Source organism: Excalfactoria chinensis, chromosome 25, assembly GCF_039878825.1.
Source record: "Excalfactoria chinensis isolate bCotChi1 chromosome 25, bCotChi1.hap2, whole genome shotgun sequence".
Taxonomy (NCBI): domain Eukaryota; kingdom Metazoa; phylum Chordata; class Aves; order Galliformes; family Phasianidae; genus Excalfactoria; species Excalfactoria chinensis.
Genome location: NC_092849.1, coordinates 46,028 through 58,558, shown reverse-complemented (window position 1 = coordinate 58,558; position 12,531 = coordinate 46,028). Strand labels below are relative to the sequence as shown.

Below are 12,531 nucleotides of genomic sequence, written 5' to 3'. Positions count from 1 at the left end.
AGCTATCCCCCTTGCACCCAGCGCTGAAATAAACATACCTGCTTTATAACCCATCTCTGGATTATAGAGTTTGATTCCGCAAGTCAACAGCACGAGCCATTGATTGCCTGCACAGACGAGCTTCTGCAGGCACCTCCGTTGGAGATCTGTGTACTGAGTGTGGGCGGAACGTGAAGGGAGAGGAGGAGAGGAGGGGAAGGAAGGCAAAGAAAGGAAAGGAAAAGAGGAGTCCAAAAGGCCAGAGCAGGAAAGGAGAAGGAAAGCTCCGTGCCGCCGGCGCCACCCGCCAGGAATCCGGAAGCGAACCCCCCCACGGGCCCGGGCCGGCCCCAGGCCGCCCTTAGCAACGGGACGGCGCAGGCGGTTGCTAGGGCCGGGGCAGGAAGTGCTTCCTGCCGGCCGAGAGCGCTTCCGGGGCAGCGCGGCGTGGCGGCGCGGAAGTTTGAATGGGGCCGGTAGGAGCGGGCTGTGTGCTGCCAGCGGGGCCGGGCCGCGGTGCGGGGCACGGAGGGATGTCGGCGGAGCAGCTGGCGGTGCTGGCGGCACGCAGAGGCGATGCGTGCGGTGCCAGCGAGTGCGGAGCTGAAGGAAGGTGAATCCATGTCCTTCCTCTGGCTGTCGGCGAGCGGGACGAGTCAGGGCTGCAGTTGTGTGTGATGGTGTTTGTTGCTGGGACCGGCTGCCCGAGCAGAATGGGGGCAGCGAGAGGGAGGCTTGACAAGCGCCCGCAGTCAGCAGCACGGCCCGTTCCTGCCCGCCTTGTTGCTGCCGTTGTGAGTCTGTTGGATGTGGAAGCTGGAGGTATTAATGGTGGGTCGTGGTTGAATCCCCCAAGAGGCCGCCCAAGGAGAGGCGCTGGATGGCAACATGGAGAGCAGAGCTTGTGTGTCCCAGGAGGCAGGCGTAGTCAGGTCCGCTTTGGAGCCTGCTGTTGTTGGCGCTGAGCTCAGGAGCCCCATCAGCGTGGTGCTGCGTATGGCAGCCCGAAGAGATTCCCTTGTGGTGGAAGGGGGAGGCCGAAGGAGGCCGAAGGAGGCCGAAGGAGGCCGAGGGCCCTTTGCTCAGGGCCGGCTCCTCTGTGCCCTCTTGCTGGCCGGAGAGAAGGGCTGCCCGCTGGGCACAGCGAGTGCCTTCTGGCTGCCGTGCCGTGCCCTGCCCTCCAGCCCCCTCCTCATGCCATGTGGAACGCCAGTGCCAGCAGTGCCAGCAGCGCGGCCGCCATTTTAGAACCCTGGCCATGTCACAGCCGTCGCCTTGGTCACCGCTGCCCCACGCAACGCACTCGCCTCTCCGAGCTCTGGCCGTCAACAGCCATGTGGGCAGCCAAGAGAGCGAGGCTGGACGATGGGCAGGATGGAGGTGGGAAGATGGAGCCAGGGACCGCAGGATCCAAGAGGAAGAGGGGGCCCGCCATGACCATCGGGCAGCAGACAGGCAAGAGAGCCTGTTCCCATCGCGCCTGGACCAGCCCCGTGACCACCTCCGTGGAGCCCATGGAGATGGATCCACCTCTGGACGAGCCCATGGAGGTGGATCCACCTCTGGACGAGCCCATGGAGGTGGATCCACCTCTGGACGAGCCCATGGAGGTGGGTCCGCCCGCGGCACAGCTGGCCTGGCACCACACCACCGTGCCAGGCCCCGCATCAGTACCACCAGGGCTGCAGCATCGCTGGTCCAGGCGCAGGGCTCCTTCCCATCTGCGCGGCCCCCGCCCCCGGCATTAGCCGGGAGGCTTCATTTAACATCTGCTCCTCCTCTGCGGGTCCCCGGTCCCATCTTAACCCTCCTATGTCCCATCTTCACCCATTTGTATTGTTTGTTTTCTTGTTAAGTTTAGTTGTGGGGTTAGGAGTAGTTTATTGTTTGTGTTTTTGATTAGGAGTAGGTGTTACTGTTCATGTTTTAGTGTTAGGAGTAGACGATTGTTCCTGTTTTAGAGTTAGGCTTAGGTTACTGTTGGTGTTTTATTGTTAGGTGTAGGTTTTTGTTCCTGTTTTAGAGTTAGGCTTAGGTTACTGTTCGTACTTAGAGTTGGGTGGGTTCCTACCAGCAGCTGGCAGCAAACAGCGCTCACTCGGTAAGCACACGCCTGCTTTCTCACCCGAAGACGTGAGTGCTGCTCCATGAGTGCGGAGATGTGCTGACATCTCCCAGGGATGGGATTTGCAGCTTGTGACTCTTGTGTTGCAGGTTGTCGAGGGGCAGCGCGTGAGTGGCTGTGAAATGCAATTGGGCTTCAGGAGAGCAGTCTGGAGCTGCGTCTGGAGCTGCCATAGTAAGGTAGGTGTGCCTTACTGTAAGCGTGCTCTGAAGCAGTGCTGGTTAAGCACGGCTCACTCCCCTGTCTTCAACAGATCAGCTTTCTGCTCGCTTTATTTCTGTGGCTGGCGTTGTAGAGCACAGCAGCAGCAAGGCCGCGAACACGTGCACAACCAGGTACGTGAACATGGGTAACTTTAATGGTAAGAATAACATTGCTGTGATAGTAATAGGGCAGTGGTTACGTGTGTGTGATGGAGCTCAGGGATAGGTTTAATCTTGCCTGGTAAGCTCTTCCCTTATTTGACGTCCACCCGTCCCCTCTTGCTTCTCTTCCCCCACCTACAAGTGCAGCAGTACCGAAGGCTGAGGGCTCTTTTCCTAGGCAGGCGGGCAAAGGGAACTGGAATGCAAGTTTGATGTCCCTCTTTGTTCTCGGGTCAGTAGGCCCTGGATCTCTTCCGAGCAGCTCTCTAAGTTAGCCTGGAAATGTTTGCTAGCAGGAAGTGACCCCGTCGCAGTGCCTGAGACTAACGCTGCCTTTTTCCCCCTCTCAGCAGGCAGCCTCCGTGAGAGCAGTGGAGCAGCAGGCTGTCTGCACTATGGCTGCTGAACTGCATTTCTCGCCACCTGAGATCCCTGAGCCCACACTAATGGAGAACGTGCTGCGCTGCGGACTCTTGTTTGGAGCCCTTTTCCAGCTCCTGTGTGTTCTGGCCATCATCCTGCCAGTTTCCAAGTCCCCAAAGGCAGTAAGTAGCGCTGTGTGAGACTGATAGCAATGCTCAGGCAGTGGGCTGGGAGGGAACCGTCTGTAGCTGCTGCCTACGGCAGAGTGCCCCGGCACTGCTGAGAGTGCCGCACTTGGTTCTGTCCTTCCTTCCGCACTCCAGCAGCCTTGAGGTGCCAGCTTGTCCTATCCTATCCAGGCAGGGGGTCCACTAGCCAAAGACAACCTTGCTATAGAGGACTTTAGGCTCTAATTTTCATGGGATTTTTGGGAACTAGACAGAGGGGGAGTTTCTAATGTGCCCTGAGGTCAGGAAGGCGATTTCCAGTGCTGGCCCCCAAAGCTGCTCGGTCAGGTGACTTGAGCTCCCAAAGCCAGCTGTCAGCCAGTTGATAGGGAGCTCCCTGACTGTGTCCCAATTGCTTCTTGTAGGACTCGGAGGGTTTTGAGTCTAAGACTTGGGAGACGGTGAAGAAACCCAAGTCAAGTGCTGCAGAGCTGAGCAAGAAAGCCAAGAAGGAAAGCAAAAAGAAACGATAAGGGCTTGAGCAGTGAGGCGCAAAGGACAGCAGAATCGCTTGGAATGCTTCCTCAGAGGTGCACCAAAGGACACAGACTGCGTGGTCCTGTTTTCAGGCATGGCCGTGCTTTCCCTTTAGTGGACTGCGGAGAGGAACTAAGGAAGCGGTGTCTTTAGTCATTACCAGTATCCCGCCTATTTGATTTCCCATTGAAATGCATTTTGGTTGCATTTAGCATCTCTTTCTTGCAAATAAAAGCGGAACAAACATTTGAATAGTGGTGCTGCCTCTTTCAGTAGCTGCTCAAAAGGTGCCTGGCTCGGGCTGGCAGTCGCAGGGCCATGAAGCGGTCGGTCCCTCCCTGGAAATGGAGCTGCTTGTCCCCCGTTTCAATTGGCTGGGAGTGTGGATCTGCCTGGGGGTAGCGAGGCCCTACAGAGGGATCTGGACAGGCTGGAGAGCTGGGCTGAAGCCAATGGGATGAGGTTCAACAAGACCAAATGTCGGGTCCTGCACTTCGGCTTCAACAACCCTGGGCAACACTACAGGCTTGGGGCGGAGTGGCTGGAAGACTGCATAGAGGAAACGGACCTGGGGGAACTGATTGATGCTCGGCTGAACATGAGCCCACAGTGTGCCCGGGTGGCCAAGAGGGCCAAGGGCATCCTGGCTTGCATCAGAAACAGTGTTACCAGCAGGAACAGGGAGGTGATTGTCCCCCTGTACTCAGCTCTGGTGAGGCCGCACCTCGAGGGCTGTGTTCAGTTTTGGGCCCCTCACTGCAAGAGAGACATTGAGGCCCTGGAACGCGTTCAGAGGAGGGCTACGAAGCTGGTGAGAGGTCTGGAGCACAGACCGTGTGAGGAGAGGAAGGAAAGGGGGAGGGAAAGGAAAGAAAGCGAGAGGAAAGACACGACATGAGACGGGGTGATGGAACATGGCGGCCCGGCGGGGCCGGGAGGAGCGGGCTGTGCGCTGCGGACGGGGTCGGGCCTCGTGCGGGGGCACGGAGGGGCTGCCGGGGGAGGAGCTCGCGGCGCTGCCGGCAGCCAGAGGCGGCTCCCGGGCGGCTCCACGGTCTCGCTGCGGAGTCAGCCGGCCGGCCCCAAAAGCCTGGAGGCAGAGCCTGAGCCGGCCCGGATCGTGCGGTGCGGCTCCGGCCGTGCTGGGCCGCGCGGCAGGAAGACGTCCGTTTGTTTGCCGGTCGCTCGCTGGCTGTAAGATCCGGGTGGCGCCGGGTGCCGAGCCGCGACTCCCCGGCGTGCTTCGGTCCGCTGTTGTGCTGATTTGCGGAATCAAACTCTATAATCCAGAGATCGGTTATAAAGCAGGTATGTTTATTCCAGTTTCCTTTACTTATTTCTATAAACTACCTTTAACTATCCCCCTTTGAGCCCCCCTTTGTTCCACATTCCTGCTTCACTGTTCAGTGCGACGTGTTGGTGTGCCTTGTTGTTTCAGGTGTCCGAATGAGGACTCCCCGCCGGAATCGGTGCCGAGCAAAGCGCGGGCGAGGAACGGATCCGCCTCGGTGCCGCGTTTGGCCGGAGCGGTGGGCGTGGATGAAGGTCGGTACAGAAGGACTCGGTCTGGATTGCGGGGAGTGGGACGAGTCCGGGCTGCGGTTTGGCGTGGTGGTGTTTGTTGCTTTGAAGGGCCGCCTTCATAGGCCGGAGGGAGGGAGAGGGAGCTTTGAACAGTGCGAGCAGTCGGGAGCACGTCGCGTTTCTGCTGCTGTGTTGGCGCCTCCAGCCCCCTCCTCATCCTATGTGGAACGCCAGCACCATCGGTGCGGCTGCCAGTTTAGAACCCTCCCCACCTTGGTCACCTTGGTCACCGCTGCCACGCGCAACGCACTCGCATCTGACAGCTGTGGCAGATAACAGCCATGTCAGCAGTGAAGAGGGCGAGGGTTGAAGTTTGCCCAGTTTCAGGAGGGAGGATGGAGCTGGGGGCCCTAGAAGCGAAAAGGAGGAGGGGGCCCGCCATGACCATCAGGCAGAGGAGGGTTAAGAGAGCCCATTTCCATCGCGCCCGCACCAGCCTGATGACCAGCAACCATGCGGAGCCTATGGAGGTGGATCCAGCTCCAGAGGAGCCCTTGGAGGTGGATCCACCCGCGGCTCAGCTGGCCTGGCACCACACCACCGTGCCAGGCCCCGCATCGGCACCATCGCAGCTCCACCATGGCTGGTCCAGGCGCTGAGCTCCTTACCTGCTGCGCAGCCCCCGCCCCCAGCATTAGCTGGGTGGCATTATTTAACATCTGCTCCTCCTTCGGGCCTCTTCTGCAGCCAGATTCTGTGGGCCCCCAGTCCCATCTTTATGCTGTATGTCCCAGTCCCTGTTTCTCTTGTTGTTTTTTGGGTTTAGTTTTAGAGTTAGGCGTAGGTTATTGTTCATGTTTTTGAGTTAGGCATAGGCTATTGTTCGTGTTTTCGAGTTAGGCGTAGGTTATTGTTCATGTTTTAGTGTTAGGAGTCGGTTTAGTGTTAGGAGTTGGTGTTTTCCTGTTAGGAGTTTGTTCCTCTTCATACTGTAGTGTTAGGAGTAGTTGGTTGTTCCCATTGTAGAGTTAGGCATAGGCTACTGTTGGTACTGTCGAGTTAGGATTGGGTTCCTACCAGCAGCTGGCAGCAAACAGCGCTCGCTCGGTAAGCACACGTCTGCTTTCTCCCACGGAGCCGTGAGTGCGACTGCCGTGAGAGCGGAGGTCTGATGCCATCTGCGAGGGATGGGATTTGCATCCGGTGGCTTTTCCGTTGCAGAATGTCCAGCAGCAGAGCGTGAGTGACCGTGAAATGAAGCTGGGCCTCGGGAGAGCAGTCTGGAGCTGCATCACGAGCTTCCTGCGTGGCCAGCGCAAGGTAGGTGTGCCTTACTGTAAGCGTGCGCTGAAGCAGTGTTGGTTAAGCACGGCTCACTCCTCTGTCTTCAGCAGATGGGCTTTCTGCGCGCTTTATTTCTGTGGCCGTAGAATTTCCCTCTTTCTTCCCATCAGATCTGCGAAGGTTTTTTGTGGGAAGGTTTTGAGGGATGAGGGAGCAGAAATTGCTTTTGTCACGAGTCATCTGGAAAGGTGTCACAGAAATGGTGACATTTGCATAGGCTTGAATTCAGCATCATATCTGCTGCTCCCTGGGTTCAGGTTCTTCGGGTCTCCTGCCTGCTTTTCACCCTTTTATTAATGGAGAGTGGAGTTTCTACCTCAGAGCAAAGTTTCATGATTAACAGAAACAAATATGGAGCTTTCCAAATGGACGTAGTTGTTTCTTGGTAAGCTAGCAATCCTCCTTATCTTCACCAGTACCACTTGACCTCAATTTTCCCTTGTCGTGGATAATGACTGAGATTTCTGGGGAGGATATTAGATATCAGATGATTTCAGCTCTGCATTTTTTTCTTCCTCCGAATAGCAAGGGACTGCTGTGCTCTCATTAATGTCATCAGTGAGTAGATGCTGCCTCCTGTTTGAGCCTAAACTGCTTTCCATAGTTGAGTGGTTGGAAACATAGGGTTTTAACTTAAAATTGTTTGCTCAGAGTGAAGGTTGCGAATACAGTTAGAATACAGTTATACAGTGCTCTATCCCCAGAGCTTTCCATCATTTTTCTTAACACAGCTTACGGTTCATTATAAAAGAAACTAACAAAGATGAACTTGGGTTAGTGTAGCCTGTTTTGAATGATCCTTCTGTGTCTTTTCCAGGCTGGTAGCAGAATGGAGGAACAAGGCACTGAGGAACAGACACAAGCTTTTATTGAAGGCTTCAACGCAGTTCTGCCACAGCAGTGTCTGCGGTACTTTGATGCTAAGGAGCTGGAGGTAAAGGATTCTTTGACTATTGCCAGATCCAGGCTGCTCCACGTAATCCTTCAATTTCAGTCAGTGTCTGAAGAGCAGAGTTCATTGAGGCTGGCGGTTCTGTTTTCAGGATGTGCGAGAGAAGCCTTCTGTATCAGTTAGTATTCGGTTAGCACGTTGTTCTTAACTTTCTTCTTTGCAACCAACTTACACGTTCCTAACGTTAAGATTCTGCCAGTGTAAATGTTTTGGGTAACAGTGTTTTTGTAATCCTTGACAATGTGATTTGCATGTGTTTAAAGAGTGAGCAATTGGAAAGCAAGGGAGATAAGAACCAAATATCAGCGGATGGTCAAATTACTGAACGGACCGGGTTTTAGCTGCTTTTGTTCTCTCCAAATTATAATCTGCAGCAGAACATCGCATTTCTAGCACAGAATGGTACGTTTAGGCAATGACAAAGTATGGTCTGAATGTCTAAATACTAACATTTTCATGACTGGGGTATCTCTTTTGTGGTCTCTCCACATTTTCTTTGTGAGCGGATGTTGTTATTTGCTGTGGAAGTTTGAGAGTTTAATATTAAAAACGAGCATAATGCAGGTGCTTTGAAGTACAGTAGTATTGGAGTACAATGGTCTTGCTGTAGAAGCAAAGTAGTAGCTTGTAGTATCCATGTTTATGACCCTTTTTCTCCCTTAAAGGTGCTCTTGCGTGGAATGCAAGAAATTGATCCGAATGACTGGCAGAGGCATACCATCTACCGGCGTTATACCAGAACTAGCAGACAGATGCTGTGGATCTGGTAGGTTTGTAGACTTCTTTTTTCCTCACGAGAACACAGCAACAGCTTAGTGAGCAACAGTCAGAATTACTCAACAGATACGTAGCGTGTAAACATAAATGATAACTGCTAATCCGTGTAAATAGAAATGATAACTGCTAATCCGTGTAAATAGAAATGATAACTGCTAATCCGTGTAAATAGAAATGATAACTGCTAATCCGTGTAAATAGAAATGATAACTGCTAATCCGTGTAAATAGAAATGATAACTGCTAATCCGTGTAAATAGAAATGATAACTGCTAATCCGTGTAAATAGAAATGATAACTGCTAATCCGTGTAAATAGAAATGATAACTGATCCAGCTGTCCGAGGGGTGATGGGGAAGTGAACGTCTCAATATTAAACTTAACATCAGTGTTAATTATTATTTTTCAGTTTGTGAAAGAAATAGATAACGAGAAGAGAATGAGACTTCTACAGTTTGTTACTGGAACGTGTGGATTACCAGTGGGAGGATTTGCTGACCTCATGGGTAACGAGCCCTCTTTAATGCATTTTATGCTTGTGTTAATTCCTTTTTTCCTAATAAGGACCAAGCTGTGTGTTTAAGGGTATTTTTTAATGAGTTTATTTGGAATCTTTTTTCTGAGTCTTGCATATGGGTAGAGCTGTGCCAGAAAAAGGGACGGAGGGAATGTGAACACGCCTTGCATCAGTGACTTGAGAGATGGTTTGGACGTGGTCCTGGCAGGGCAGCCTGCTCTGGGTATCCCTGCTTGCTCAGAGTGGAAGGACTAGGTAAACTCCAGGGATTCCTTCCAGTACCAAACCAACGATGTGATGCAGTGGTTGAGTTTCTTTGAAAACCGCTTGATAGTTTTGCATTTCACTACGTGGATTTCTTCAGAGGGATGTAGTGAGAGACAGATGTCTTTCTGCTCTGCAAGTAGTTCTAATCTTGTTTTCGAGCCTTTCTCGCGCTGTTGTCATGTATTACCTACTGGTAGACACGGGCAGTTAGACCTAAGAATTCATGGTTTGCTTTTTGTACAGGGAGCAACGGACCCCAAAAATTTTGGGTTGAGAAAGTTGGGAAGGAAAACTGGTAAGTACGAAGGATCAAACTCTGCCGTGGTTCTGTTCTTACGGATGGCAATCTCCTTTCAGATTGTAGGAAGTGGGTGTGATATGGAAGTGGCTGAGACTGTGAAAGCAAAGCACTGGATGATGACAGTAAGCTCTGCTGAGTAATAGTTGAACTTCTGAAAAGCAGTTTTGTTGTGGAGCTGATTCCATTGTAAATGCCGTGGATTTGCACACCACTAAAAACATAAAGCTACTTTTAGTACTGAAGGTAGTACTTTTTTCTATGGAGTTTGGGACTGATCTTTGATTATCACCACACCCGATCTTGGCAATGAAAATAAATAGCCACATTTGTGCTCCCTCTTGGCTGGAGGAAATGTAGCTTCTGCTCAGTTTCTCAGTTCTGCTGGTGCTTTGTGAAGATGCTCAGATTTTAACTTTCAGATACAGAAGAGAGATAAGGTGAGAGTTGTTACTAAATATGTTGCCAGTTCTGGAAAGTTATCCCTGCTCAGGTGCTTGTTGTGCTTTAACTCTCACTTTCACAGACAAGTGCATGTCAAGATACAGCTGTTTTAGAGGGTACAAATGCAGTTATCCCTCTGAACAGGACAGTTCACATGCCTGTGCTCCTAATGGATTTTTTTGGTGGTCTAAGCTGTTCTTCAATACTTCAGGTTTCTCTTCCTTTTCATTTTCAGTCGCTTGCACCTTCCACCCTAGAAGAATTATGAGCAGCTGAAGGAAAAGCTGTTATTTGCAATTGAAGAAACAGAAGGTTTGGGGCAGGAATAGCTGCGATTTGCACCTTGAAGAATGTGAACTCAATGTGACGTTCTTCTTCGCTTCTTCTGCTTGTTGCACACTTCCTTGTAAAGTAGACTTGACTTGGATTATTTAACAATAGTAGCGTGTAAGTAAATGGATGTTATCCTGAGGTGTATGGGAGATTGGTAATCACAGCCTGAACCTCTGATTAATCAGCTGAGGCAAGTATGGGGTCAGCTGTGGGAGCACAGGTGAGAGTGATGTAGCTGTGCTCCCGGGAGGGGTGGAGCTTGACTCCATCCCCTCTGAGACCTCATTTAAGGGCTGACTCCCACTGGAGCAGTATCTCTTGGAGATCGCTCACCAGGGAGGACTGCCTCAGCTGCTTCAGTCAAGGCACCACCATTGGTGAGTTTTTCCTTTACTTATTCACTTATATACCTTCTGTACATTTTGTTTCCATCTGTACATTTAAAACCAATACATGAGGTTTTATCCACGTAAACTCTGGATTTCTACTGAGCACTTTCAGAAACCAAAAGAGCAATCAGATATGGCGACAAAGGAATTGTGACCCGAGTAGAGATTTAATACAGCTCTGGGCTCTGCTTTGTTTTACCTTTCGTTCCTTAGAATGTGTCCTTAAGGACTGAGAGATTTTTTTAAAATAGTTTTGTCTTTCCTATTCAGTAGCATATTTGGCTACTGATGTACTGGGAAGTTCAGTAGTAGCTGCAGTGCTGCAGCAACATCATCACCTCTTGACAGCAGTGTTATTAGAGCCGGCTTGTAACCGTCCTCTGCCTACTGTGAGCAAATTCATCACTTAAGCTATTCTTCTAACTCAGGTGTGGCTGGACTGTTTTTCCTTGCCTGGAGTCTGCTCACGTGCCAGTGGGACTCAGACTGCTGTTCAGGGGATGTCAAACTGTGGCACCAATCCAGGGCGTAGCTTTGCTTTGTTTTCCTCACAGTCTTGCTAATCTCAGCAAAAGAACCGTCTGCCCAAAGTTGCTGGAGATTTGCTTGTGCCCTCTGAGGAGTTCTGATCTTTTTCTGTGTAACACCTCTAACTTTTCAAACTATGTTCACACTGTGGTTCTTCACTTGTTTTGCAGAAGACAAGACCACCTGGGATTGCACTGATTCAACTTAGATTCCCGTTTGCAGACTGATGTTTCCTGTCGGGAGTGTTAATGGACGTTATCCTCAGTGTTATTCTTCCACGATGCTGTCAGTTTTCTCTGGAGACTTCTTTGGTGTCTCAGGAAGTCCGCAGCTGGGCCAATTACCGAAGTAACACCAAGAGGGCGAGTGGCAAAATGGCGATTTCTTAAAGCAAACACACACTTATATGACCTACGCCCTTCGTGTACGCCTCTCTTGTACACGTCATCGATCCTTCCAGAAATTAGGGAGGGCCTGTCGCGTGACAGCCCGATATCCCCGTATTTCGCCTAATACAACATCTCCCCCTCCCCATGCTAAGAAAACTTAACCTGTTACAATACGCAACACTATAAACCTAACCAATGCTTAAAGCTTATCCTGCATTCTATGGTATTCTATACTCTAATGGAAATACCTAAAGAAACTCTATTGAATTATCCGTCTTATTTGCTATACCTTAACATACTATGCATAACCTTAAAATGCACTCTTACCATAACTAATATTGTATAGTACTCTATATAAACCCTTAACTAAACCTTAACAAACTCTCTATAATATAATTAGTAGCATAAGGCACAACCATGTTATGAAAACACCACCACAACTGTGTGGAGCAAGTGATTGAATAGTCCTCTTTTTGTCAGGAACCTTTTGAGAAGCAATTCTCGTCCGCAATGTTTTCCATCCCTCTTCATTCTTCTTACGCCTGATGTATCTTCTCTGTATGGTGAACATCCGTCAAAGTCTTTCTGTCCATATCCTCGATAGCGTCCATCAGCTCATCAGCACACAGCAACATGCACCATCGTTGCATTAACGCGTACTCAATATGTAGTGACTAGGTAACTAGAATCTCGACCTATAGGGTAAGAAGATCACACCTTAAGAGATAAGTGAAGTTGCAACCACAGATTAAGTGTGAATCTACTGTTGGCTGAGACCCAACAATTCCTGACTGAATCCCAAAGGTCCTTGCAATTGTTGTTCGAGCGATACTTATCACTGAGACCAACAGGAGCAGAACAACCTCAGGTACCAGATTCCCCATTGACTGCTCCTGTAAAGAAAGAACTCTTATCCCACTTCCCATAGTCAGTAAGGCGAGAAATGAAGCAGGACCCATTGTGAGCCTTAATGTGACTGGGAAAACCGACCACAGCAACAGCGATTGTCCAATGGTATCGGACTGCGGTCGAGCCAGACCTGACATGCTGAGTGGCCATAATGACAATAGAGGAGGTACTCACAGCAATAACCCACCATTGGCAGGGAGACAAGCAAGGCTCCCAGGTGACATCCATTTGCCAGATCTGCAGCGATCCAAGGCCAATGACAGGTGTGCTGGTAACTTTATCTGCTGTTGCATTACCTGTGGCAAAAAGGCTTGGCACCCCAGAG

At 50.7% G+C, this 12,531-nt stretch overlaps 2 protein-coding genes across 6 annotated transcripts; both read left to right on the top strand.

Annotated features, from left to right (window-relative positions):
• Positions 1-311: 311 nt before the first annotated feature.
• Positions 312-3,769, top strand: LOC140262624 (protein MANBAL-like). Of its 5 annotated transcripts, none has more exons than XM_072357076.1 (5): positions 312-455; positions 2,194-2,283; positions 2,358-2,439; positions 2,823-3,014; positions 3,425-3,769. In XM_072357076.1, the coding sequence occupies exons 4-5, from the start codon at positions 2,865-2,867 to the stop codon at positions 3,530-3,532; spliced, it is 258 nt and encodes an 85-aa protein (XP_072213177.1). In that variant the 5' UTR covers positions 312-455; positions 2,194-2,283; positions 2,358-2,439; positions 2,823-2,864; the 3' UTR covers positions 3,533-3,769. The 5 variants fall into 5 exon arrangements, with proteins under 5 accessions (XP_072213177.1, XP_072213173.1, XP_072213174.1 ...); XM_072357072.1 differs by having other exon boundaries at positions 2,820-3,014; XM_072357073.1 differs by lacking the exon at positions 312-455 and adding an exon at positions 460-592 and having other exon boundaries at positions 2,820-3,014.
• Positions 3,770-4,450: 681 nt separating this feature from the next.
• On the top strand, positions 4,451-12,195 carry LOC140262544 (uncharacterized). The gene is made up of 9 exons (XM_072356932.1): positions 4,451-4,844; positions 4,975-5,081; positions 6,282-6,380; positions 7,222-7,338; positions 8,022-8,122; positions 8,542-8,638; positions 9,160-9,211; positions 9,894-10,130; positions 10,450-12,195. The coding sequence occupies exons 1-6, from the start codon at positions 4,451-4,453 to the stop codon at positions 8,546-8,548; spliced, it is 825 nt and encodes a 274-aa protein (XP_072213033.1). The 3' UTR covers positions 8,549-8,638; positions 9,160-9,211; positions 9,894-10,130; positions 10,450-12,195.
• Positions 12,196-12,531: the final 336 nt, after the last annotated feature.

Excerpts from the sequence above, each read along its gene's own strand:
- LOC140262624 (XM_072357076.1), top strand. The coding sequence starts at position 2,865 with ATGGCTGCTGAACTGCATTTCTCGCCACCTGAGATCCCTGAGCCCACA. Across the intron at positions 3,015-3,424 it reads TTTCCAAGTCCCCAAAGGCA|GACTCGGAGGGTTTTGAGTC; the intron begins GTAAGTAGCGCT and ends TGCTTCTTGTAG.
- LOC140262544 (XM_072356932.1), top strand. The coding sequence starts at position 4,451 with ATGGCGGCCCGGCGGGGCCGGGAGGAGCGGGCTGTGCGCTGCGGACGG. Across the intron at positions 6,381-7,221 it reads TCCTGCGTGGCCAGCGCAAG|GCTGGTAGCAGAATGGAGGA; the intron begins GTAGGTGTGCCT and ends TGTCTTTTCCAG. Across the intron at positions 7,339-8,021 it reads TTGATGCTAAGGAGCTGGAG|GTGCTCTTGCGTGGAATGCA; the intron begins GTAAAGGATTCT and ends TCTCCCTTAAAG.